The following is a 23,207-nucleotide window of genomic DNA, read 5'->3' as shown; positions in this document are numbered from 1 at the left end:
CCAGATTGAGAACCACTGCTTTAAAACCAACTATCATGAGAAATAAGGAGCATTTAGGGCGCATATGGTGCGCATGCAACTTCTTATTCTGGTAGCACATCCACTGAACTAGCACAGATTTGAGGTTAGGGGGGTGGTAAAAGGTGGGCTGGCAGAGTTCACCGCAAAATTATATATAGACTTCATGCACCCTCACTACAAAACCCACTAACACACCCCAGGAGCTACAGTAGACGAGGATGAGATTCAAAAGAGCGAGGTGATTCCCATGCAGAACCACTTCAAACAGGAGGCCTATACGTAAGTCTTCTAAATTTAGTATCTGTGCTCGTGTCACAAAAAAAAAAATGCACCTCACTTTTCACTCTGGAAAAAAATTGTCATAAATAAGCTACTGTATATGTTTCACTTAACCGATTCACTAAAAGTCATAATTTAAAAAAAGTCCCTATTAGTGTTGTCATTTGCCGCCACCACATTGGATGTGACACATCCTCTGAACGAGTTTAATTTATCATACTAGTTTCCGTTTATCAGCCTGTCCTGGCACCTACATGGAGTTGGTATCAGTTGGCTGAACTCCGCTTCTCCATCCGGTCACCTCCAGATGGCTTCTGCTGGAATATTGCTGAGTCATGAGGAAGAGGAGGAGGTGGACACTGAGTCCATTTCGACTGAAAATGCTTTCGCATCTAACAGGTAACCTATAGGCAGATATCCCCCAATCCGCTTTCACTGCCCGCTGCGCTGCGCGGCGATGCCCAGAGGAGAGAGCAGGAGGAGGAGGAGGAGGAGGAGCAGGGTCTCCAAACCTGCCCACCTATCTCCTCCCTCCGCCGCCGACAGCGGGACAGACACCTCTGCTGGCCTATCGCACCAGAGCCGGACCCCCTCCGTCCTCTCCCTCCCTTCCCCATGTGCCCTGCCCACCCCGGCGGTCTCCTCTCCAGCCCTGCCAGAGCCAATCCGCGACTGGGTGTAAGTAGGGCAAGCCGCTTCCTGGTTCTCAGAAAGGAGGAGCTGGGAGTCTGAGTGGGCCAGCGGAGGCAGCAGACTGGGGGTCAGAGCAGCCCAGTGAGCCGGCGGTCTGCAGATACAAGAGACAAGAGGACCGACAAGTTAAACGCCGACGCACGGTTTGGCGAAGAATAAAAAAAAAAAAACTCCCGAGAGTCGAGCGGAGGACTGTAGCAGCGGTGACCCCCCCCCCCACCCTCCCGGCGGAGAAGAAGACAAGAGCTGGGAGGATAAATAAAAAGAAATACAAGAAGTAGAAGAACTCGGCAGGGTGGGACGGAATAATCCAGGAAGTGTGGAGGCCGGTCAGGTGGGAGGCAGGACAGGTGACACACCGGCACTCAGGTAACTGCTTCACCTGGCTGCTCACGAAATGACAGAAAACTAGAAAAGAGCTGCAAGTTAAATGTGATTTTAGAGACATATCCGTTTGCCATGACAGTACCGGCTTGCCTCAGCCCCTTTCTCCTTCCTCCCTCCTTCCCGGTTCTGATCGGGGTCACGGGAGGACTATCCACGTCACGGGTATTCGGTAACTCCCGTCGACATGTATTCAGCGCGATTCGGCTTGGCTTTCAAACGCACAAAATGAAACATAGGCTGTGTGTGGGTTTGTGTGGAGTTTTTTTTGTTTTTGTTTGAGCAGGTGCTGCAGCCGTGGTTCGATATGTGCGCCTGTGCGCAGCGGCCAGGTGAGCCAGAGAGAGAGCGGGGTCGGCGGGTACATTTCTGGAGACTCGGCTGCTAATTATAGCCGAGAACACCGGCTGACATCCAAAACCTAACCTGCTCTCACGCACATCACCTGCCTCTGCGCTGCTCACGGGCACGCAGTACAGTGGCTCTGCTGGATTTAGGCTCTTGCACCTCTAAATGATCTCCCCTCAGTGGTCTGTTAATCATCATCATCCTCCCAATGGCGCACCCAGTGTTTTATTTTAATCCCGTCCCTATGTTACAATAGGATGTGCTCACAGGCTGTAATGTTAGGTTATGGCTTCAGCCTGCATCCTGGGTGGGGAGGGCTGTCATGCCAGTGGGCTTGTGTGCGCGTGTGTGTGTGTGTGCGCACGCGTGTGTGTCATTGCAGAGGTAGATGTGTTGCTGACTCGCCCCTCTGACAGACCGGCCTAACAAGCTCAACTAGCTTGGGTTTGGTTTCCCTGTCCTGGGCACAGCTTGTTTGGTTAAATCTTTCGGTGTCTGTGCAGGCGGTTATGCCTCATGCCTTCTAGGCTCAAGTGTTGTCAAAGCTTTTTTATTTTTTGGCTCACCTCTCTGTCTCTGAGGGGCCAGAGAGGCAGGCTACACGCCTACAGTTGTTGGAAAGCTTGTGACTGAAGGGAGGAAAAGTTTGGAGAGGAGAAAGCCAGGGTACTTTGTATTTTCTTTCTGTCTGTGTACCAGTGACCACCATCATGTGACTGGTACTTCTAATGCTCTCTCATCCAGCGAGGCTTCCCCACATATGGAAGAGCCATCACGGTTTTCAAATATATTCTTAATGCCCGCTCTGTTTACGCTAACTTTGTCTGCAACATAATTAGACATCTGTGCTTCATCCCTCGCTCCTGCTGTCCTGACGTGACCTCCATCCTGCGCTGCTGTCTGCAGGCCTGCTTCTTGTAGCCGATATCTGTTTTCCTGGGACACGTCATCATCGTCATGTGTTCACGCTGAATCTGCAGACACACAAATACTTATTTTTTTTTCACTTTCCTGTATCTTTTGGATACTTCTCAGAGAACTGGGAAAATCTGAAAAAAATACTTGTCCACATGCCCTCACCTCAGTGCGGTATGTTGTTAATCATGTTCATCACAAAGAGGTGTCTGTGTGTGGGCTTTCCCAGCTTTACTTACTATTGGAGAACTTCTTTTCTGAAGAAGTCAAAGTAGGAAGCAGTTGGTTTCTATCAGGTTTTTTTTTTTTTGGTCTTTTACAAGAACTCCCCTACACATACACTCAAAATTTCATGTGATGCATCATATCATAGCTTGTGGGTATGCGTGTGTGTTCATCCATTTGTTCTGTAGCTAACTCGAATGTATTTTAAAAAAAACAAAAACTAAAGGCAAACAAGTGTCTCAGTCAGTACTTTGTGGTTTCTTGATATCAGTTCATCACATTCCCCATTTTTGGGGTAAATAGTACTCAGATTAAATCAGATTAATTTTCTCTTCTGTTTCTTGCAGGTTTATGACTGCTGCTGACCCCTGAGCAAAATACCAAAGAGGAGCGGGGGTGAGAGAGAGAGAGAGAAAAAAAAAAGCAGGCACCCATCTTCTCCTGTGTTTATGGACTGGAGGTAGGAATTTTATGCCATATAATACATATCACACAAAAGTATTAGCATCAGTCACACTTTTCCTTGCGCTGTCTCTGTTTCTTCTTATTCGGCTGATGCATAAAGGGACAAAGATTATCTCAAAGGTTCTGTGTGCTTCAGATGTAGTAGTTTGTACAATGTAGTTTGTCCAAACACATCTAAAGGGAAAGGTTTTAATCCCTTCCAAATGGTCCCGCTCAGAATTGGAGCAGAAAGCCCGCTATCACAGATTCATCGTACAAATGGAGGTAATTGTGCTCAATTGTAGGACGCACGTTAGTGAAATAATGCATCGTGTTAAGTCACTGAAGTAAATGTGTAAAAAATGAGAAAAGAGCTGGATATAGAAGTCACCTACTGTGTCACTTCTGCAATCGTGATTATCTGGTAAATGCTGGACGCAGATCTGATGTATCATAAAAGTGATGTCAGGGGAAGGGATTTCAGATCTAACTGGGATGTTAATCGACTTGATTGTCTTTCATCCTCAAAAACAGTTGCTCACTATCATATAAATATGTAGCTTCATGGCATATTTTACTTTTCTGTTGGTTAGTGCCCCCTAAAGAAACACAAATTGGTCAGAAAGCTAAAGTTAAAAATGGGTGAAATTTCGCACATTAAACTATGGCCAAGACGTCAACATGGTGTCAAGTAACCTAATGTCACCTCATTAGTGTTATCTTGTAAAAATGTAACTATGTAGATGTGATGATATGCTACAGTTTTAGTATTTCAACACATGCCAGCATGCAGATGAGTTAAATAACAATGCACTCACAAAATGTATTTCAGCATTGAAACCACCACAGACCTGTCTTTTTTCCATACAAACAAGACTTTCTATACACATTTTCACAGATAATACCATCACTTGCTAAATGCATGTTCCTGGTGTACCAGATGGAGATCATTTGAAATCCACCTACTTTCATTTATCAGGCTGACTAACACAAATACATTAGATGTACTTGGAGCTTGACTAATTTTCCTGATATCAGCCTTAAAAGTCTGCTCTATTGAACTGTCACATTTTTTTTTTGCTTCTCTGACACAGTTTACACCACAAACATGTCGTGGGGGTCAAGCCTCAGTAAACATTGGTCTTCGTCGGGTGGGAGAAGCTTCTTGAAAACCTGCCTGTGCTTGGAAAAAAATATGAGCTGAATAAAGTGGTCAAGCAGCTAAATATTTTATAGGCAACCTGGAAGTTAACTCCTCTGTGGTTGGTTGGCTACAGACACTCTATAACTCCAACTGGCTTTTAAAGATGGCTCAGGAATAATGCTAAAAATAAACTTGTGTGTGCAACAGGCTGATGATATTTATACATTTTTATTGGATAATAAACACAAAGATGCTTTTGTGGAGATTTAATTGACAGTCTCATAAGAGTGAATTTACACAGCAGAGGAAACACTTCTCGAATACTAACAGCTCCTTCAGCTCCAGGCAACAAAATGCCGGCAAATTATAAACCTGCAATTAGAATGCACCAAGAAAATACATGTATTTGTAATATTACATTTATATTACAAAACAATAATGAATATTATTGTTTTTTTGACTAACCCAAAGCCCAATTTCCATTTCCCATTACAAATAGTTTATTTTTAGGCACATAAGAATACATTTGTAAAAGAATAATTTATTGTGGTGTTTTTCACCCACAGACCTTATTTCAGACTTTTAATTCTGACTAAATTGTAATGACTGTTGTGAGCAAACACTTACCAAACAAACCATGTAATGAATAAATGTTTTGATATTTCTCCCTTCGGCATTTTGCCAACCCACTTAGACAACAAAAGTCTGACATAAACTCCTCTTAATATCTCAATCACTGACATCGATAGAGTGAGTAAGTTAGATTTACTTGACCCAACAAACACAATTCAAATCTTTGTAATATGAAGAGCATTTCCAACCACATTTCATGCACCATTTGTAGTTCTTTCAGCACACTCCAGCATGCAAATAACTTTGATAATGATGTATAATTTTAATTAACTAGATCTCAAAACGGCCTGTTTGGCAGTATGATTGCCTGGCTTGTGGTATTGCTCTGTAGCTACCTTGGAACAGTTCACTGCAGATGCAAGTGAACATGCGCTCAACTACATGGTAAAATGCTATTGACTTTCAGAGAAGTTGAAAGAGAGTCTTTTTGGAGCCAACCCCTAGTGGCCTTCTGTGGTGTTGCAGTTTATGGCATTTCCACATTGGCCTCATTTTTCAGACCCGGAAGCTATGTACACTTTTATATCCAGCTTATGGTACAGACAGAAATTCCTTGCATTATAGGAAGCGCCTGTTAAAAAAAAAACCCTGTTTGGCAGTATGATTGTCTGGCTTGTGGTGTTGCTGTGAAGCTTTCTGGAGCACAGTTCGCTGCGGACGCATTTTTATTTTATCAATAATTGGAAGAGATGGAGAGACTTCACCACCAGGATATGATGAGGATTGAAAAAGGACAATGGCCAGGTAAAAAATAAATTATTCACCTGTATATTTTTAGCTAGCAATAATACTTAACAACAGTTAATGTTTGTCTGACGTCATTTATTCTGAAAATATGATTGTATATTTAGAATAGCCCGTGTTGGATTTGAACAAAGTACATGTACAGCTTATGTACATAGATCGCATAGAACAGCACAGATACAAATATATTATGATCTTATGTAGTATTGCTGTACTACATAACTACCCAACAGTATATAAAGTTGTTAAAATTAGTACAACCTTAAACATCTACAGCAGTAAAATGCAACATACACATTAATGCACCAGTAATATTAACGTAAATACATCATATAATAGAAAACACTGACTGGGAGCCTTTTCCTGCACAGTATGTACTTTTACTCATCATATTTTGAGTAAATTTTTCTGATTATATTGCATACTTTTACTTGGGTACGGTTTTAAATGCAGGACTTTTTTTTTGAAGTGGAATATTTTCAGTATGGTATTATTACTTTTTTTACTTAAGTAAAGGATCTGAATACTTCCTACACCACTGAAAATACTCCTAATATCACTTTAATATCAAAATATGGCTTTGTCATGAAGCCTTATCTAAGTTCACACTGGTCATATCTGGTTATTTAACACTTCTTCCCGAAACCAGGCCAGACCTGTGTACTGCAGGATAAATAGAGACCACCCAAGATGGATTTAATGTGCTGCCCGCCCAGGTCCAGGAGCAGCACCAGGGACTCCCTGCTCATCTGAACAAAAATACAAACAAACACAAACTTATTTATAGAATATTTGAAGATTGTAAAAAGTGTTAAGGACCTGCATACATCCTGTTAATCATGTTCTTCGTTTTGTATTGATGTTTTTGTTGTCAAAAGTTGTAAACATTGCCGGAAATGAATAAACAATCCATTTAACACATTTTATTTCACTAATTTCACAACAAATCTTTAAAGTTGATACAAGATACCGTCAATGGACAATGGAAAAAAAAAAAAAAAAGCGACTGGAGTCAAGCCGAGTCGAGCTAGTGTACTGTTAGCGGTGAAGGAGCTTATGTCTTTTGTGACTTTTTTTTTTTTTAATTATTGAACTGCAGCTGCGCCTTAGATACAGATTTCAGTTTCCTGATGATGATTGTAACAACACACAAAATAAGAATTCCTTTCCTGCTTTCCAGAAGAGTGAAAATGCCACGAAAAAAATTTACATTATATAAATGATGCAGAAATATGTAGTGGTGAACTACTGTCTCTTTGAATGAGGTCTGAGCATGAAAACAGCAAATATGTTTTCCATACTGTACATATATCGATTTAAGTCGAGTTGAATTTGCTTGTGACTTCAGTGTGGTGTGTGTGTGTGTGTGTGTGTGTGTGTGTGTGTGTGTGTGTGTGTTGGTGTGACAAAATCATGTGACTTTGCTGGAGTGTGACTGGTGACTACCATGTGTCCGTGAACTGGTGGGTGTAGAGGGAAGTAACATCAAGTGGTCTGTCAGACCAGGAACACACACATGCTTACAGACACACATACTGTATACATGCATGCACACAGTTCCAGGAAATGCTTTAATTAGGCCATGGGAGCCCATATAAATTCCCCCTTTTCAGACACGGGTCTTTCAGTTTCATACAAGCCGACCGAGTGGGAGGAAGGTAGAGAGAATGGGGGAGGAAGTATGGGAGTTGAAAGAAGTAAAGGTTTCTCTCCTTACCCCTAATATCTGAAGCTGTCTAAACCTTTTTCTTGTGTCCTCTTTGCTCCCATGCGTCATCGATGATTTTGTGAAAATCTCTTGATTCCCAACTTAAGTTTTAGTTGTTATACACGTCAGCACTCAGACTGGTGTGTCATCGTGATGGTTCATTCAGTTGCTTATTTTCTGGACATCCTTACAATTAACTCGCTGCTGTAACTGGACCAATCAGTTTTATGAGTAGAAGTTTCCTTTATTTAAAAATGCATGTAAACCATGACCTTTGACTTTGGGACAAACGCCGCGTTTTCACCATATATATCCGTTGTTTCTCCACATTGAAGCAGTTATAGGGTGACTACATGGTGTCCGTAATCCAGTCTGCTGCTACTACAGTTGAGTCTTGCCCCCACTCGATCTGTGTCAATAGAGGAAGTTATGTATCTGCCATTTCCTCTTTTCAGTCATGAGTTTCTGTAGCATTTGACAGCCCTCCCTTGCTCTCGACCACCAGCCTCACATCCCACGCCACCCCAGTGTTAACCAATCAGCAGGTGCCCATGACTCTTCTTCTTGTAAAGAGTAAAAAAAAAAAAGGTCAGCGAAAAAAGATACATGCTGAAGATGATTGTGATTCAGCTCTTCTAGTAACATTGCAATTGTTTCTGTACACATTGAGCAGGCGGTTATCATAAATAGGTACAGTGAGACAACACTTCAGGGAAAGTGAGAATAAACACCCAAACATGAGCAAGCGAAATGGAATCATTGCTGCTGAAACTGACCCCTTTCATGTGTGGTGTTCAAAGGGGAACTCCAGCAGCAAACTGAGGCTTTTATTCCAAGAGGCAACATATCATCCCTTTTGGAAAAATAACATTACTTTTGTCAATATTTAAAATAAAAAGAATTGTCTTAAAAGGATATAGAAATCATCGAATTTTTATATATTCAAATATATTATTTTCGACCACACAATTATTGGTCCAACATTCATCTAATATCCACCATTCAGGCTGTGAAAGAGAAAAACACAGTTAAAATGTCCAATTGGAAAATAACTCAACAGTTAGTTAAACTTCCCGTCTGTTGTCGTTTTTGCTTGTCTGGTTTCTGACTTTTCAGACACCAACGCCGTGCACAATGACGCAGCCGTTAGCTCGGCTGTAAACCTCTGATACAGTATATTTAATGGACTGTAGTTAGAGTAAAAACAATCAGTCTCCTCCTCGTTCACTGCTGTTGAGCAGATTTGTCAGGAAGGTGACGCATCTTTTAGTCATGTCCTCTGATTGTCTTTTGCTTTCGACCAATCTGAAAATGTTTGGTTGTTGTTCTTTTTGCCTCATCTCTCTGAGCTGTTGATATGTCAGAAATGTTTTTCAATTTATCTCTACATCTGTTCTAGTGGTCGAACATCTTTACTGAGTACAGGAAGAGGAAGCTGATCAGGATCAGTTCATTTTGCGAAATTTCTAGCTTTCTGTGTGTGTACGCGCTTGTATGTCTGTGTGTCTCCAGTGGTTTTGCAATATCTTCCTCTAAAGTGGGAGGTCATCTGTGTCAGACAACAGCAGCTGTTGAGACCCTCCTGGTGATTTGGCAACTTTAATGTAATAGACACACACTTACACCCATGCACATTAACAATATGAAGTGTTACTTTTCCTAAACAAGTATTTGTATCAACAAGTGTGCCAACTAGAGTGAACTGGCTCTTTTTATTCTTGTGTTCCTCAGCCTTTTCTCTTGGTTGATTACATTTATATTCAGATTGAATCCTGTTTTTTGTACTGCATGAAAATATTCACAGGCAGCAGTTCATTTAAAAATATCACATAAATGCATCATACTGTAGACACTCTTCATTTCTTTTACCCTCATCCCCATCTTCAAAACCACCCCATGTACCTAACCCTTATTCTATACACTGACATGCATGCCCACAGTAAACACGTACATACAACACTGAGAAAAAAAAAACACCTGACTAATCTCTTTACTAAAGCTATTTTCTGAGGCTAATTGATTTGAGAGTCTTTTATTTACTTCTACAATGATTTCTGCAGCCACAGTTTGTGTTGTTGTTGCGGTTACCTGCATTAATGTGGATTTAAGTGTTTTGTCCCAACAATAGATGGGTTTTGGTTTCCAAAAATAATCGTAGAGTTAAATCAATACCTCTCCAACACAGTCTGACAAATATTAGATATTGTTGGGAGAAAAACATACAAATAATAAATATATGTGTGAACAGATGGAGTTCGGTAGTCTTTAAGCAGTCCTTTACGAGTACTGAAGAGGACAAATTGGCTTTCTTTCAGCCTCTGGAGGAATCTGGTAACGTCTATTACATATACCTCTATAATTTAGTATATTGGGTAGAATTGTCCCCCGTGGTCATTACGCACCTGCTTACCAAAAACCTCTTCAATTATTGGACCAGTTATTGCATTTGATTGAATTATGCTGTTAGTTGTTTTTATTGTGTTTCTCACCACACACGCATACACACATTTTTACAGCTATACACATATATATATATATATATATATATATATATATATATATATATATGCAGGCTTAAAAAACACAAAATTATAAAAAATGTGTCAAATTCATTGATAAGTTTGAATTTATAATGTTTTGACCATTTTCATTCGATTAAGTAATTTCAAGGGACAGTATAGTTAAATATCTAATTGTCTTATTTTTGGTGTCTTTTAGACAAAAAGGTTAACGTTCCTCTTTGGCCTTTTTTTTTTTTTTTTTTTTTTTTTTTTTTTTTTTTTTTTTTTTTTTTAGTTTAATAGATTCAATACATTTGAGAAACAGAAATTAAAACATTTATTTCTAAAATACAAAATATTTAGAATTATTAGTGGTTTATATTATCATAGATTTTGAAGCAGTCTGAAACTGGCCTCTTTGGAAAGAATTACTGAAAACGCTTGTGTTTTTATGAACTGTCCGACTGTATCTAATGTAAGAAACCCCCGTTGACTTACAGCAAGTGCTGATAAACTACTATATTTTTGATTATACTCTATCACTCTTTCATTGATTGCTTTTTAATGTTCACATGCCGTGCCGTCGTACGTTGTCGTTCTCTCAGTGGAAACATTCAAATCAATCAACTGAGCACATATAAAAACATCATTAAAACCACATGTGAAGAAAAAAAAAGTTTCTCTCCTGCTTTTGCATATTAATTGACGCAGAGTTTGATGTGTAATTCACCCACACACCTTGATGCTCGGATATTCACACACACTCACAAACACAGCTGTGGAGTGCTGGGGGTAGAAACTGCTGACCAGATAAGGAGCTGAAAGAGGGGGAGAGTAAAGTGTGAAACCTCTCCGTCAGCATGCCTTCTCTTTTACATCTGTGCATGTTCTCCATCTTTGGGTGAAACTCCCTTTCGGTGATGCTAATGATAGAGGTGGCTGCAACCACATCTCTTCCTCAGACATCTGTACACACACGCACCCACACACACACACAGAGACACACACCTGCAAGGACTCTTGCTACTTCCTGTGGCTGCGCGCATGTGTTCTCCTCTTGCTCGAGCTCTCTGTTTATCTCCTAGTCGTCATGTCACGGCTCCTCTCCCCTCTCTTTTTCTGTCTCCCCCTTCCTCTCCCCTTGTAACTCAACTCTCTCTACTCTTGTTTCATGTCTCCTCGCTAACACAGATTGTTCGAGGCTGGGACTAGATTTTCCTGTCTTAACCTCCACTCTTCTTTATCTCATAGAGTATCTCTACACCCACTCCACATTCACACACTAACTCATTCTCGTGTGTTTCTCCTCCCCCAGACCTGTCTTATTCTTGTGTGATTTCTAAGAACATGCATGTTTTTAGAAAACATACCTCCCTCATGTTCCTTTTACTTTTGTTGTCTCTTCTCAAATCACAGACCATTTTCCTCTTTCCAACCTCAGATTGATTTCCTTTCCTACCTATGCTCTCTCCTTCCTTCACTGTGACAAACCAAGCAGAAATCTCAGACTTTACACTGATCTCAGGAAATATATTTAGATTTTTTTTTTTTCATTATTTTGTAAATAATTTTGGAACTATTAATCATCAGCTTCAGTGTTCACACAAATTGTTTTCAGAATTAAACAGCTGTAAAAAAAAATGAATAGCTTTATATTTTAAAAGAAAAAATAAACTATTTAAACCCTACCGGATTATTTGAATTTGTCTCCCACTTTGGCTTTTTGAAAAAAGAAACTCTAACTGAGAAAATTGACAGGATACATACAGACTATATTCCATTCAAAATACAAATCAACATTTGTTTCTGAAAGGACAATTTGAGGCAAACACAAACACAATTGTATAACGCATTATAAACACTAAAATGCAAATATGACGTGACAATATATGTTAAAACCTCTTCAATGATTAATGCCACTAGCTATTGTGAGAACCAGGACCACAAAAGCACATTATGATGATAAAAAGTTGGAAAAAATGAACAACAAAACAATTAGATTAGTTATAATGTCTAAGAATTAAAAAATAAATGATTACTTGGTAGAGGTTTGGGCTCCACAAAGACCAGTGTTATAAATCTATATAACTAATACAGTGTATCAGTACTAGTTGGGATGGAGGAGCATAAAACCTTTTATCAAAGTCAGAATTTCAACAATATTTTAGTTGCAGTTGTTTAACTCATTTAGTTTAAATTAAAATTTTACAAATTTCTTCAAAAAAATTTGTTAGCAAATATTTTCTCAAAAGCCGACTATTTGTCCCCCAAAATATTGACATGAGTTTTTGAAGGTGTTTATAAGAGATTTTAGATTTTGCCAGTGCAGATATCAGCTGTGAAAAGTTGTATTTACTCTGACTTTAGGTCAGAATTTGGTGGATATAAGGGACCGAACGCACAGTATATGTACACCCAAATGTCTTGCCCCGTGTGCTCATAAGCTGATAATCCTCCAGCAGATTCACATTGGTGTTCAGGTCTGGCATGCAAACTGGCTGCTGTTGTAGCTCACAGCAGAGTGCTGTGGTGTGGGAGGGCGAGGGGATAAGGGCGTCCGCTCTGCCAGCCAAATGAATAATGTAATGTGTTCTTGGAACTAAGACCACAATGTGCGCATGCGTCACACACACACACACACACACACACACACACACACACACACACACACACACACACACACACACATAATGCCCCAGTTACAGTAAGTACAGAGGAGGGCCTGGTTGCAAGGGTTTTCTTAAGTAAAAGAAAGAACAAACTTCTGGCGACTGCTATCAACTCAATGGACTTCTCTTTTTTTCAAATTCCTCTTCGGTCCAGTCCTTGCAGGGTGCAATCGTTCCAATTAAGATGTCTCAAGTCTTTGAAAAATTCAAATGGAAATTCAAATTCGCCCTGGTTGCATGGTTGCATCTGTTTTTATATCTCCTGGTGGGATGCAAATGTTCAGTCCGGAGGGAACTGTTGGGACACAGAGCAGGTTGAGTTTGTGCTTTATCAGCCAGCAGAAAGGAGCTGTGTTATTAAAAGACATGCTTGTGTCAGTTTAGTTTGTAGCCGGTATTTTTTTGTGTGGTTTTGGAAACAATCGTTGCATAAAATGTGAAGGTTTTGCTCTCAGTTAGTCCTGTGAGAGCTTTACCGAGCTGAAAGCAGCAGCTTTAGTTTGGCAGGCGTACATTTGTACTCTCATCTCATCCCCCCGTTTCCTCCTCCCCTACTCTTCCTCAGAGAAGGTGTCCCAGCACCTCTCTCCACTCACTACCCCAAATAAGTGAGGTGTAAAGACGGTGTAATCTTTGTCTTTCCTAACCCTTAAAATCTGTCTGTCACACAGAGAAGAAAAGTGGTGTGAGGAAGACGAGTGTGTGGAGGAGAAACGGTATGACCTTGAATCTTACTTTCCATGTGTTTGGCTGCCTTGTTGTTTTTTAGGTGCTGTGCTGGTTTAGCATCTTGATTTGTTGTGTTGTGGTTATGAATAATTTCTTATAAGTACAGGTTTTTATCTGAACGAAAACACTTGTACGTGTGTGTGTGTGTGTGTGTGTGTGTGTGTGTGTGTCTGAGTGTGTGTCTAGAGTGTTTCATTTGTCTGCAGTTTAGTGTAATAATTATATTTCATAATGCATTCCAGCTGCTCCACTGTGTTTATGTATCCCCAAAGAGGCATTACACATACAAACATAAAATTTTAGATATAAAAAATGCGTTGCTTAAGTTTGTTAACTCTGCTTTTAAAGTTTCACTTTTTTTACAAGTGACATTTAATTTGTAACTTTGTCTAAAAACTATCCATAAACTCGTCCTTCAGTTATTCAAGTAGTGTGAGAATTGAGAAAGCCGTCACAACTCATGCAACCAACTGTATGTGTTCACATTAACCAACACACACACACACACACACACACACGTACACGTGTACACACACACACACACACACACACACACACACACACACACACACACACACACACACACACACACACACACACATGTATACACACGTGTACACACACACACACATGAACAGGCACTTTGGAAAACATCTGACATCAGAATTCATAAAAGCATTTCTCCTTCTCCCTCTCAGCCACAGTTTTCTGTGAATAGTATAAAGTCATATTTTCCCCCTTAGTGCTGGAGCCTGATCTAATTGAGGTGGACTGGGAAAACTTACAGCCTTTAACGGAAAATAAGGGCCATAAAAATAATACTAACAGTTCTAGTTCCAGTGAGCACACACTCTCTTGGTGTGTGCAGTGGGATTTCATGATATAGACGACGGACTCTTTATGCTGCTTTTATACAGAATTCTTTGTGTGCAGATTTGGTTGGTGCTGGAGCTGTCTTTTTCCTGGCCGTCACACAAACTCGTCTCTTTTTCTACTAGGAGTAGCATTGAGTCGTGGTAGTGGACAGTAATGGTGGATTTAAGTTTCCATTTCCTCTTCAGTAAAAAAAAAAAAATGCACGTTTTGTTTGATTTTTGCTTTATTTTAACGTTTGGTCACATGACCCGGTAGCAGCTGCGGGTTTACAACAATCGGCCTGGCAGATAGATTAATTATTTGAAATTTTCCTGTTATCATTTTTTAGTTTTTTGAAAGAAACAAATATAAAAATACAAATCTTTGTTGTCAAAGAAGAGGAAGAGTGTGCGCATAATGAAAGCAAGGGATGAGGAAACCGTAGAGTTGCAGAGGAGGTAAATTCCTCCGTCATCGACAAAAGAGTGGGAGGTGAGAAGACAAAACAAAGAAAGAGATGAGATGAGATACAATTGTTGGAAGGATCTTAACGTCTGTCGCATTAAATGCAAAGACATAGAAATATATGTACAAAATTCAAGAGGTAAATTACTGTTCAGTAAAAAAAAAATGTGTGGTTGTAGTTTTGGCAAGAATATCAATGACTTTAAATGACACACCTCAAAACAAACAGATATCAGTTATTTGATGTTAGATTACTGAGGTGTAATTAACATGAATAAACTTGCAATGACAGTAATTAAGATTTATAATAATAGCTAAACACTTACTGGTGACTTAGCATGATTATTTTGTGTGCGGGACAAAGTGTGCTTGTGGTATCTGCTTGTGGGCTGTTTTAACATTTGTTACAATGTGTTGCAAGATTCAGCAGCTCAGCAGACACGTCCTTGGTAGGACACAAAAAACAGAGACAAAGTGACAAGGGAGGAGAAGCGGGGGGGAGTGGGGGGGTCATGAATGTACAGGGTGTGCTTGTGCATGTCATGATGTGTCAGTATTAAGTGACTCACAGACAGAAAATTGATGGGAATCATTACATCTTCTTTGCAATCTTATTATTTTCCGAATACGTCTGTGTTCTAAGGAATATGCCTAAAATAACAAGTTCGAACCACCAACCACCCATCATGCTTTTTTTTCTCTCTCTCGCTCTCTCTCCCCTGTGCCGGAAATTTAGTGCACGTTGTTGTATGCTCCTCCTAAAACCCCTTTGTGTTTCGCTGATCTGCGACTTCACTTCATTAACAATCTGGGTTTTGCGTTTTAGAATCTTTTTGCTTGTTGAGAGGCCTTTTAGGAAATTATATCCTATATTGTTTATTTATGCACATAATAATTATTAGTAACAATCTGGTTTTAATGTGATCATGTTTACTCACTGATTAACAATGATGGTGATCCTTAAATATGACATTGAGGTCTGATATCATATCTGCTTAGAGGGAGACAAACTGTATGTATGTAAGGTCAAGTCATGCATTTTACAGTTTGGCCTACAGGAATTTAGATGGAGAGTCTCCCCTGATTTATTTTACACTCGTGATACTTGGGCTGCGGCCAATGATTATTTAAATGATCAAGTAATCTACAGATTATTTTCTCAGTTGACCATTTGTCAATAAAATCTAAAAAAGGAAAAGAAAAATGCTTGTCAGAATTTTTGTAAAGCACAAGATCTTGAAATTTTTATTTTTGTCCAACGCATGATCTAAAACCAAAACATATTCAATTTGCAGTGATATAAGACAGAAAAGCAGCAAATCTTGATAATAATCTAGAAATATTTGGCATTTCAAATTATTTATCAAAACAGTTGCAATAGTATCGTGTGAATTTAAAAATAATGATGTAGCCAGAAGCAAAATATACAATTGCCCCGTAACTTTGTCACTTTCCTGTATCAGCAATTGACACATGGTGTCTGTGTTGCCTTAAATTGAAGCGATAACCCTTATGAAAATGCTTTTTGCTTGAAAAATAACTGTAATTATTGTTACGGAGGTTATTTTATGTAAGTACTGGGTGATGTTTAGCATGCTGTGGTTTCAAAGGAAGAGCTCTCTGCACCAGTTTATCTCAGTGGTACGATGTGACATAGGTTGACTCTCATATTGCACCTACCTGAATGTTTGTTCCTGGGTCTAATATGACTCATAATGCCAATATGATTTTGGTTCTTACATGGTTGCTCAACTTTGGCAATCTTTGAGTTGACTAGAATTCATATTGCAGTTATTTCTGATGTGTTTTGGTTGCATGTGCTGGTTTTCTTCCTGCTCAACCATTTGAGCTCGACGTGTGTGGCATGAAGGCTGAAGGTTTTTTGTTCAGCAGCACCCACCGTCCAACCGCAACCTCAGCTCCACTACGACGCGTCTACCTGTTGGCCTCCTTCTGAACAAGGAGAGGACGAGGAGGAGATCATGTTTATCGGAAAGTGTTCGGAAAATGGGCCGTTGGGTTTTGGAGAGAGGGGGCGCGTAGGCGACTCAGGGGGGAGGGGGGGGAGGGGTATCTCTGAGTCTTCGTCAGTCACATTGCACCCTTTTTTTTGATACAACAGGAAGGAGAGTGAGTGACAGAATGTGCAAAAGAGGTAGACATCCCCAAGGATGAACGCTTAGCGCCGTGACTTCTGACAAAGAGATCAGTCCTTTAAGTTACACATCTAAGGGAAGAAGGAAATAGGAAAAAAAAAGAAGAGTGGTTTTGAAAGAGAGCGAGAAGAAAAGTGAGGGAGAAGACTTGTAAAGAGCAAAAAGATGGATGCCATGAGACTACCGCTGCCTCGTCTTCAGCTGACGGTGCCCATGCCCATGAAGACGGGGAAGGTAGGATAGAAATTTCAGACTTCTGAGTGCTTCAGCTCATCCTCAGAGGAGAAAGGGAAGGTTTTCATGTTGCTTTGAAGGACAGGAAAGGGCCAAAAAGTTTGCGTTGCATAAAAGTATCGGCCCGTTCTTAAGTTGTATTTATTTAACTGACTGTACTTTCACAATTTTTTTCTCGTTGTTGTATGGGTGGAGTGCGTTTGTATTTGTTTTAAATAGACTGTCGTTATGATCGTCACATAACAGGTTAAATCTAACAATGGTGGGTGGGGGGAGCCAAAGAGTTGCACGCATGTGTGTATGCGTGCATGTGTCTTATATATATATTTCTGTGTGTGTGTGTGTGTGTGTGTGTGTGCGCTGTCTCGTGTGGTTGTGCATGTGTGTTTAATAGGGTGTGTTTTGGAGCAGGTTAGTCAAGTGGATGTACTGTTCAGCACCCTCTGGGCACTGTGTGAACGCTGTTATTGGATGGCCAGGGGGCTGCCAGTTGCTATGGGAGGGAGATGAAGAGCAGGGAGGGGGAATCTGGAGGGTGAGTTGTTTGTGGAAAATCTGGTCTGCTCAGGTGTGCGAGAGATATTGTCGACCATGGGTGTAGTGTGGACAGGGTGAGGTGCGAGCTTAGGGATCCAAAGAAGGGAGCTGTTGGGTCTTATTACCATCAGGCCTCGTTACATCTCACGGAGAGAAACAGAGTTAGTGTCCTTACTTGACTTTCATTCGGAGATCTTACCTGCAACCTACTGCTCATACAACTTACTGTCAAAAAAATGGATTGTAAGGATCTTTATGTGATTTAAAAAAGACAGAGTCGTAATAAGTGACACTAGTTAACCTATAGCACTTCTAAACATTTGTTTGTGACGCGGGTTCACTTCAGTCCTTGTAAAGGTTGTAATTCTCTTGCTGTTTTTTCCTTCCTCATTCTTTCACTGGTACTCCCCCTTTCACCTACTCTGGCCTGTCACTTCCTCACTCTTCTCGTCTTCTTCCATCAGTCAGTCCGTCTCTTTCCTCTCCTGGTATTTTAATCAATCAGCTAATGCTATAAAGGTTTCCCTCACGAATTAACCTTCTGCCCTTTGGTTACAACACCTACAGCTCATTGCATAATGCTGTATCCTTTCCATGTCATCGTTGGCAATAATTTGGTTCCATATCTCCCCTACACGCTAATTATTTCTATTCTTTCTTGCTTTTATATTTGGCCTTTGCCATCGGCTCTGTCATCTCCATTGCGTTCTTCCTCTGATGCCCCAACCCCCATCTCACTGGGCAATATCGCTGCCTCCTGATTAAGTAATCTGTGGAGGAAGTACATGTGTGTGTGTGTGTGTGTGTGGGGGGGGGGGGGTGTAAGGATCATGGGGGAGAGTTGTTGTTAAGCCCTGTTTAAATTGTGCCTCACGTGAAAGAGAGCTCCTTGTGTCAGTCAAGCTAATGAAGATTTACTTTTGGGCCATTTAAGTATTGCTCTAAGTAGATTTTGACTCGGTTAAGGTAAAATTCTGTAATCTGCTCTGCCCCTTCACATACCGGATCTTCCCTTTCTTCCATGTAGGTGGCAATGTCTCCAGGAGAGGACGGTCTGATTGGGATCCCCTTCCCGGAGCACAGCAACGAGCTCTTGTACCACCTCAATGACCAGAGGAGGACGGGGCTCCTGTGTGACCTCACCCTGACCTCCCGCGGGGCACGTTACCCGACGCACCGCTCCGTCATGGCTGCCGTCAGTCTCTACTTCCGCCGGTTGTTTGGAGGAGAGGAGGGCGGCAGCGAGGGCGGAGGGAGTTTCAGCGTTTGCCAGCTGGACTGCGTGGCACCCGACGCCTTGGACGCCCTGCTGGAGTTCGCCTACACTGCCACCCTAACCATCCACAGCTCCGGGATGAGAGATGTGCTGCGAGGGGCTCAGCTTCTGGGCATCCAGTGCGTGGCTGACGCCTGCAGAGACATCCTGGGGGAGACGGCGGAGGCCGAGGGGGAGACGGCAGAGGAGCAGAGAGCCCAACACACAGCTACTCAGAGAATGATGGAGGTAGAGAGTGGCATAATAAAGGGGAACAGAAGAAAAACGGACAGAAAGAAGGTGAAGAAAATTGGGTCACATCACATCAACTCTTCACCTTTGAACCGACTGCCTGCTTCTCCCGTATCGCACCCTTCACCTGCATCCGACAGCCTTCGCTCCCTGCCCTCTACCCAGCCTCCCAGCCCCGAGCAAGAGGAGCTTCGCCTCAAACCAGGGCAGAACGGTGATCCGAGGGCGATCAGAGAGCCGGGGAGAGGGGCCACACTAAATGGAGGCCTCCTTCACTGGCTGCAGGAGCGCCCCCGTATCGCCCACCAGCCTCCCGTCCGGCCCTCAAACGACAAGCTGTCAGAGGATGACGAGATGGAGGGTTTTGGCGATGATGGTATGCTCACGGGAAGCACTTCCATACCTACCTCTGTAGCTGATCGAGCGGCGGCTGCCTCAGTTGGGGGAGGGGGGAGGAAGAGGAAGTCTCAGACCCCCCAGCAGTGTCCCGTCTGTCAGAAGATCATCCATGGAGCAGGAAAACTGCCCCGACACATGAGGACACACACCGGAGAGAAACCCTTCCAGTGCTCTGCCTGCGGAGTTCGCTTCACCCGGTACAGAAACTTCTTCCTAAAAACATGCACAAAAATTGAAATGTTTGAGTAGCTTTCTCACATTGTTTCTGTCACCATTTTCTCCTTCTGCTTCATCATCCTTCATCTTCTTGTCTTTTTTCATTAGCAATGATAAGTTGAAGATCCACATGAGGAAACACACAGGCGAGCGCCCCTACCCCTGCCCCCACTGCACCGCTCGGTTTCTCCATTCATATGACCTCAAAAACCACCTGTCCCTCCACAGCGGGGCGCGGCCCTTCGAGTGCCCGCTCTGCCACAAGGCCTTCGCCCGAGAGGACCACCTCCAGCGTCACCGCAAGGGCCACAGCTGCCTAGAGCTGCGCACACGCCGGCCTAGACGTGGGCCTGAGCTGGTGGAGGACGGGAGAGGGGATGGAGGCAGGAGGGAGCAGTCCAACCCGCTGGAGGCTCTGTCTTTACAGGCCCACCCCTCTGCCTTCCTCCCCCGCACGGTCCAGGAAAGTGGAAGTGGCTCCAGCGCTGGCCCTCCGCTGATGTTTGCAGGTGATGCAGAGAGGGAGCGGTCTCTCACCCTGCAGGCTCTGGCCCAACTCGGGTCTCATAGGCTGGCCAGCTACCCCGAGCTTTTCTTGCGAGGGCTGGAAATGCGAGGAGGCCGAGAGGCGGAGGGAGAAGATCCAGGAAGAACCCACTCGCCGGCAGCGCAGCGCAACCGATGGGCCGATGAAGTGGAAGAGGAAATTGGAGAAGAGGAAGCGGAAGAAGAGGAATAGTGAACAGAGTGTCCGTGTGTGTGTGTGTGTGTGTGTGTGCGTGCGTGCGTGCGTGCGTATGCGTGTGCGCGTGTGTGTATTTGTGGTTATGCATCCACAGTAAAAAAAAAAATTCACTCAGGTGGTTGGACTAATGACCTGCTGCTCACATATAGAGAGCGCTTAAAAAAAACAACAACAAAATATTAAATGAAAAAAATGGAAAACGGGTTTTCTGAGATATTTTAAATGTTTGTCTTCTGGTTGTTGGCATTTGATTTTGTCTTTTAATTTTGATTTTATGTTTGCAGTTTAATTTCAAGTATTTTAGGTTTGAGCTCTTTCTTATGACTTGATTTTTTTGTTTTGTTTTGTTCTGTTTTTTTTGTTAGTGTGTGTTTAGTGTGTGATTACCGGGATGCTTTTCACTATGCAAACTAAAGATCCAGGGCTGCGGCATAGAGGGAGATTTGAAGATGTATATTTTAGTTACAAATATGTTGATTCAGGTGCAATTCAGAAGTCATATCACCTAGATCACAGGAATGAGTTTGTGTGCCCACTGCACTCTGGTGGTTGTCAGTAGACCTGCAGTCTAATTAATCAAACTTGTCCTGTGCATTGTAAGCAATAATCCCATCTCTTTTTGTTAGTGGTAGAATTTTGGCTTTGATTTGGTGCTTAAACCAAAGATTTTAGTTTTTCCTTTGATCTTAAGGAGAGGAGAGAGGTGAATTGTAGCCAATGTTGGTTTTGAAGAAACTATTCTTCCCAACTGTTTTGATCGCCATGAATGAGAATCTGCTTCCATAGTTGAGTGTTTCAGAGCTGTAAAGCTCTGTGTTAAATGCCTGACCAAAGGAGACAAAGTCTGGGTCAATGAGTTGATGGTCATTAATTTTGAAGACAATTATCTTTTTTTCCCGGGAGCTGATTTCAGTCTTCCAACGCACTCATTTGGGTTTTTTGTTTGAAAATTTTTTTAATAAAAAAGGGGGCAAGGCGGGGGGACGAATGGGACGATGTGTCCCCTTTTCTGTATTTATTTATTTATTTTTTATTTATTATGGCTCTTCTGCTGAAACTCTTTTGTGAGACCAAATCCAGGGTTGGACACGAATCTCAATCAACTCGTAATCGAAGTCTTACAAGAAGCTGCATTGCGCTAAAGATGTTTGCTCAACGTCTCCATTTACCCGAAGGCCTTTTTACAGGCTGAGTGTCTTCTTTTGGCGATTCTTCCTCGAATGCATTCTTTGCACATTTAACCCCGTCAGGTTCTGTAATAACAGAGGCACATTCCATCCTTTGGGGTAGAGAGAAGGGAACAGAGCAAAGAAGTGAGGGGGTTTAAAACCTCTGATGTAACTGGAACACAAAATGACTTTCCAGCATGCTTTTCTGTTGTTAACGCAACGTTTTTAGTACTGTATCACATATTAATGCATGGCAGTTCTTATAGATCGGCCACCGCTGTGTCTAAAGGGGTCATTATCTTTTAAGCTTATCCACCTTTGACCAAAAACTTCTTAGTTTCATCATGCTTTCCCCGGACCAGCACATCCAGCCCTGTTGCAGGGCGTGATGCAACCGTTGATTGCTTTAAATGGCAACAGTTGTATTTTATTTTCCAGCTCTCTTGAAATCTATGTAGTCAAAACCTGCTGTGTCGGTCGTGCTGGTCGGGCCTTGTATGCACTATCCGCTCCTTGTTGTGCAGTGAATCTTTTTTTTGTTTTTTTTTTTCAAAATTTTCAATTTATTTGCACTGAGATTTGAGAGCTCTAAGCTTTTTTTTTTTTTTTTTGTCTGACCATTAATATCTAGTTAATTAACTCAATACCAATTAAAATTGTGATTGAAAGAGACAACACTTCTTTAAATTCCACATACATACTCTTCCTCCTGCATATTAGTAGAGTTATAGTCGAATATAATATATATTGGGATGAAGTTGCCTTAGTTTTTTTTTTTTTTGTGCTGCAACTATTCTCAGGAAATCTTGAGCAATGCACTAAGTGATTATACAAAATATAAAATGGAAAGAAACTGTTTGGTGCTGCAGGGTGATTGATGCTCTTCATGCAAGCGTAATGGCAGTAGTTTCAAAATATTCGATTTTATAGATTTTGTATTATATCATTTGATGTTTAAAAACAAATGAATTAAACCTAGAGGAAAATCCTAGCAAAGAAAGTGAACTACTGGCCTTACTGGAACCAGTCGTACTGGAATGGTGTGACAGTTGGTTCTGTGCTTGAAGGGTGTTGGTGCTCCCCGTCAGAGTTTTGTGAATGAATGAGGTTCAACTGATGCCAGCTGTGAAATGTGTGTTTCTATGTGAGCTGTTTGTTTTCTTGGCTTCGGTGAAGGGACATGGGGTACGGTCTGAGTAGGGACCCCGCTATCAGGGATACATTTTTGTCTTTCAGTTTTTAGTGGACCTTCTCAGAGATATGAATCATTTTCCCATGATTTGTTTCAGTTAATGCAAAGAAAATAAAGATATCTAAGCTTGCCTTTTCTGTGTTACTGGTAATTTGTTGTTTTACTAGGACTCTTTTAAAGGTTTTAAGAACAGCCGGAATGATTTTTGAGCCTGATAAAAATCAATCTAGAGTTTAGAAGATCTTATTTTATATATCTGTAATATCAATAGCTTTTTTTTTTTTTTTTTTTTTTT

The 23,207-nt window shown here is 41.5% G+C and overlaps 1 protein-coding gene across 3 annotated transcripts; it reads left to right on the top strand.

The window, feature by feature from the left end:
- Window positions 1-977: 977 nt before the first annotated feature.
- zbtb7b (zinc finger and BTB domain containing 7B) lies at window positions 978-23,044 on the top strand. Of its 3 annotated transcripts, XM_069142685.1 has the most exons (5): window positions 978-1,362; window positions 3,213-3,325; window positions 13,380-13,424; window positions 18,712-19,787; window positions 19,915-23,044. In XM_069142685.1, exons 4-5 carry the CDS (start codon window positions 18,718-18,720, stop codon window positions 20,543-20,545), a joined length of 1,701 nt encoding a protein of 566 aa, XP_068998786.1. In that variant the 5' UTR covers window positions 978-1,362; window positions 3,213-3,325; window positions 13,380-13,424; window positions 18,712-18,717; the 3' UTR covers window positions 20,546-23,044. The 3 variants fall into 3 exon arrangements, with proteins under 3 accessions (XP_068998786.1, XP_068998785.1, XP_068998784.1); XM_069142684.1 differs by lacking the exon at window positions 13,380-13,424; XM_069142683.1 differs by lacking the exons at window positions 978-1,362; window positions 3,213-3,325; window positions 13,380-13,424 and adding an exon at window positions 16,846-17,147.
- Window positions 23,045-23,207: the final 163 nt, after the last annotated feature.

This window comes from Embiotoca jacksoni, unplaced genomic scaffold (genome assembly GCF_022577435.1).
Source record: "Embiotoca jacksoni isolate LCO1_2020_lvr unplaced genomic scaffold, fEmbJac1.0.p SCAF_11, whole genome shotgun sequence".
NCBI lineage: Eukaryota > Metazoa > Chordata > Actinopteri > Embiotocidae > Embiotoca > Embiotoca jacksoni.
The sequence above is the reverse complement of the archived record's forward strand: the minus strand, read 5'-3'. Positions and strand labels throughout refer to the sequence as shown.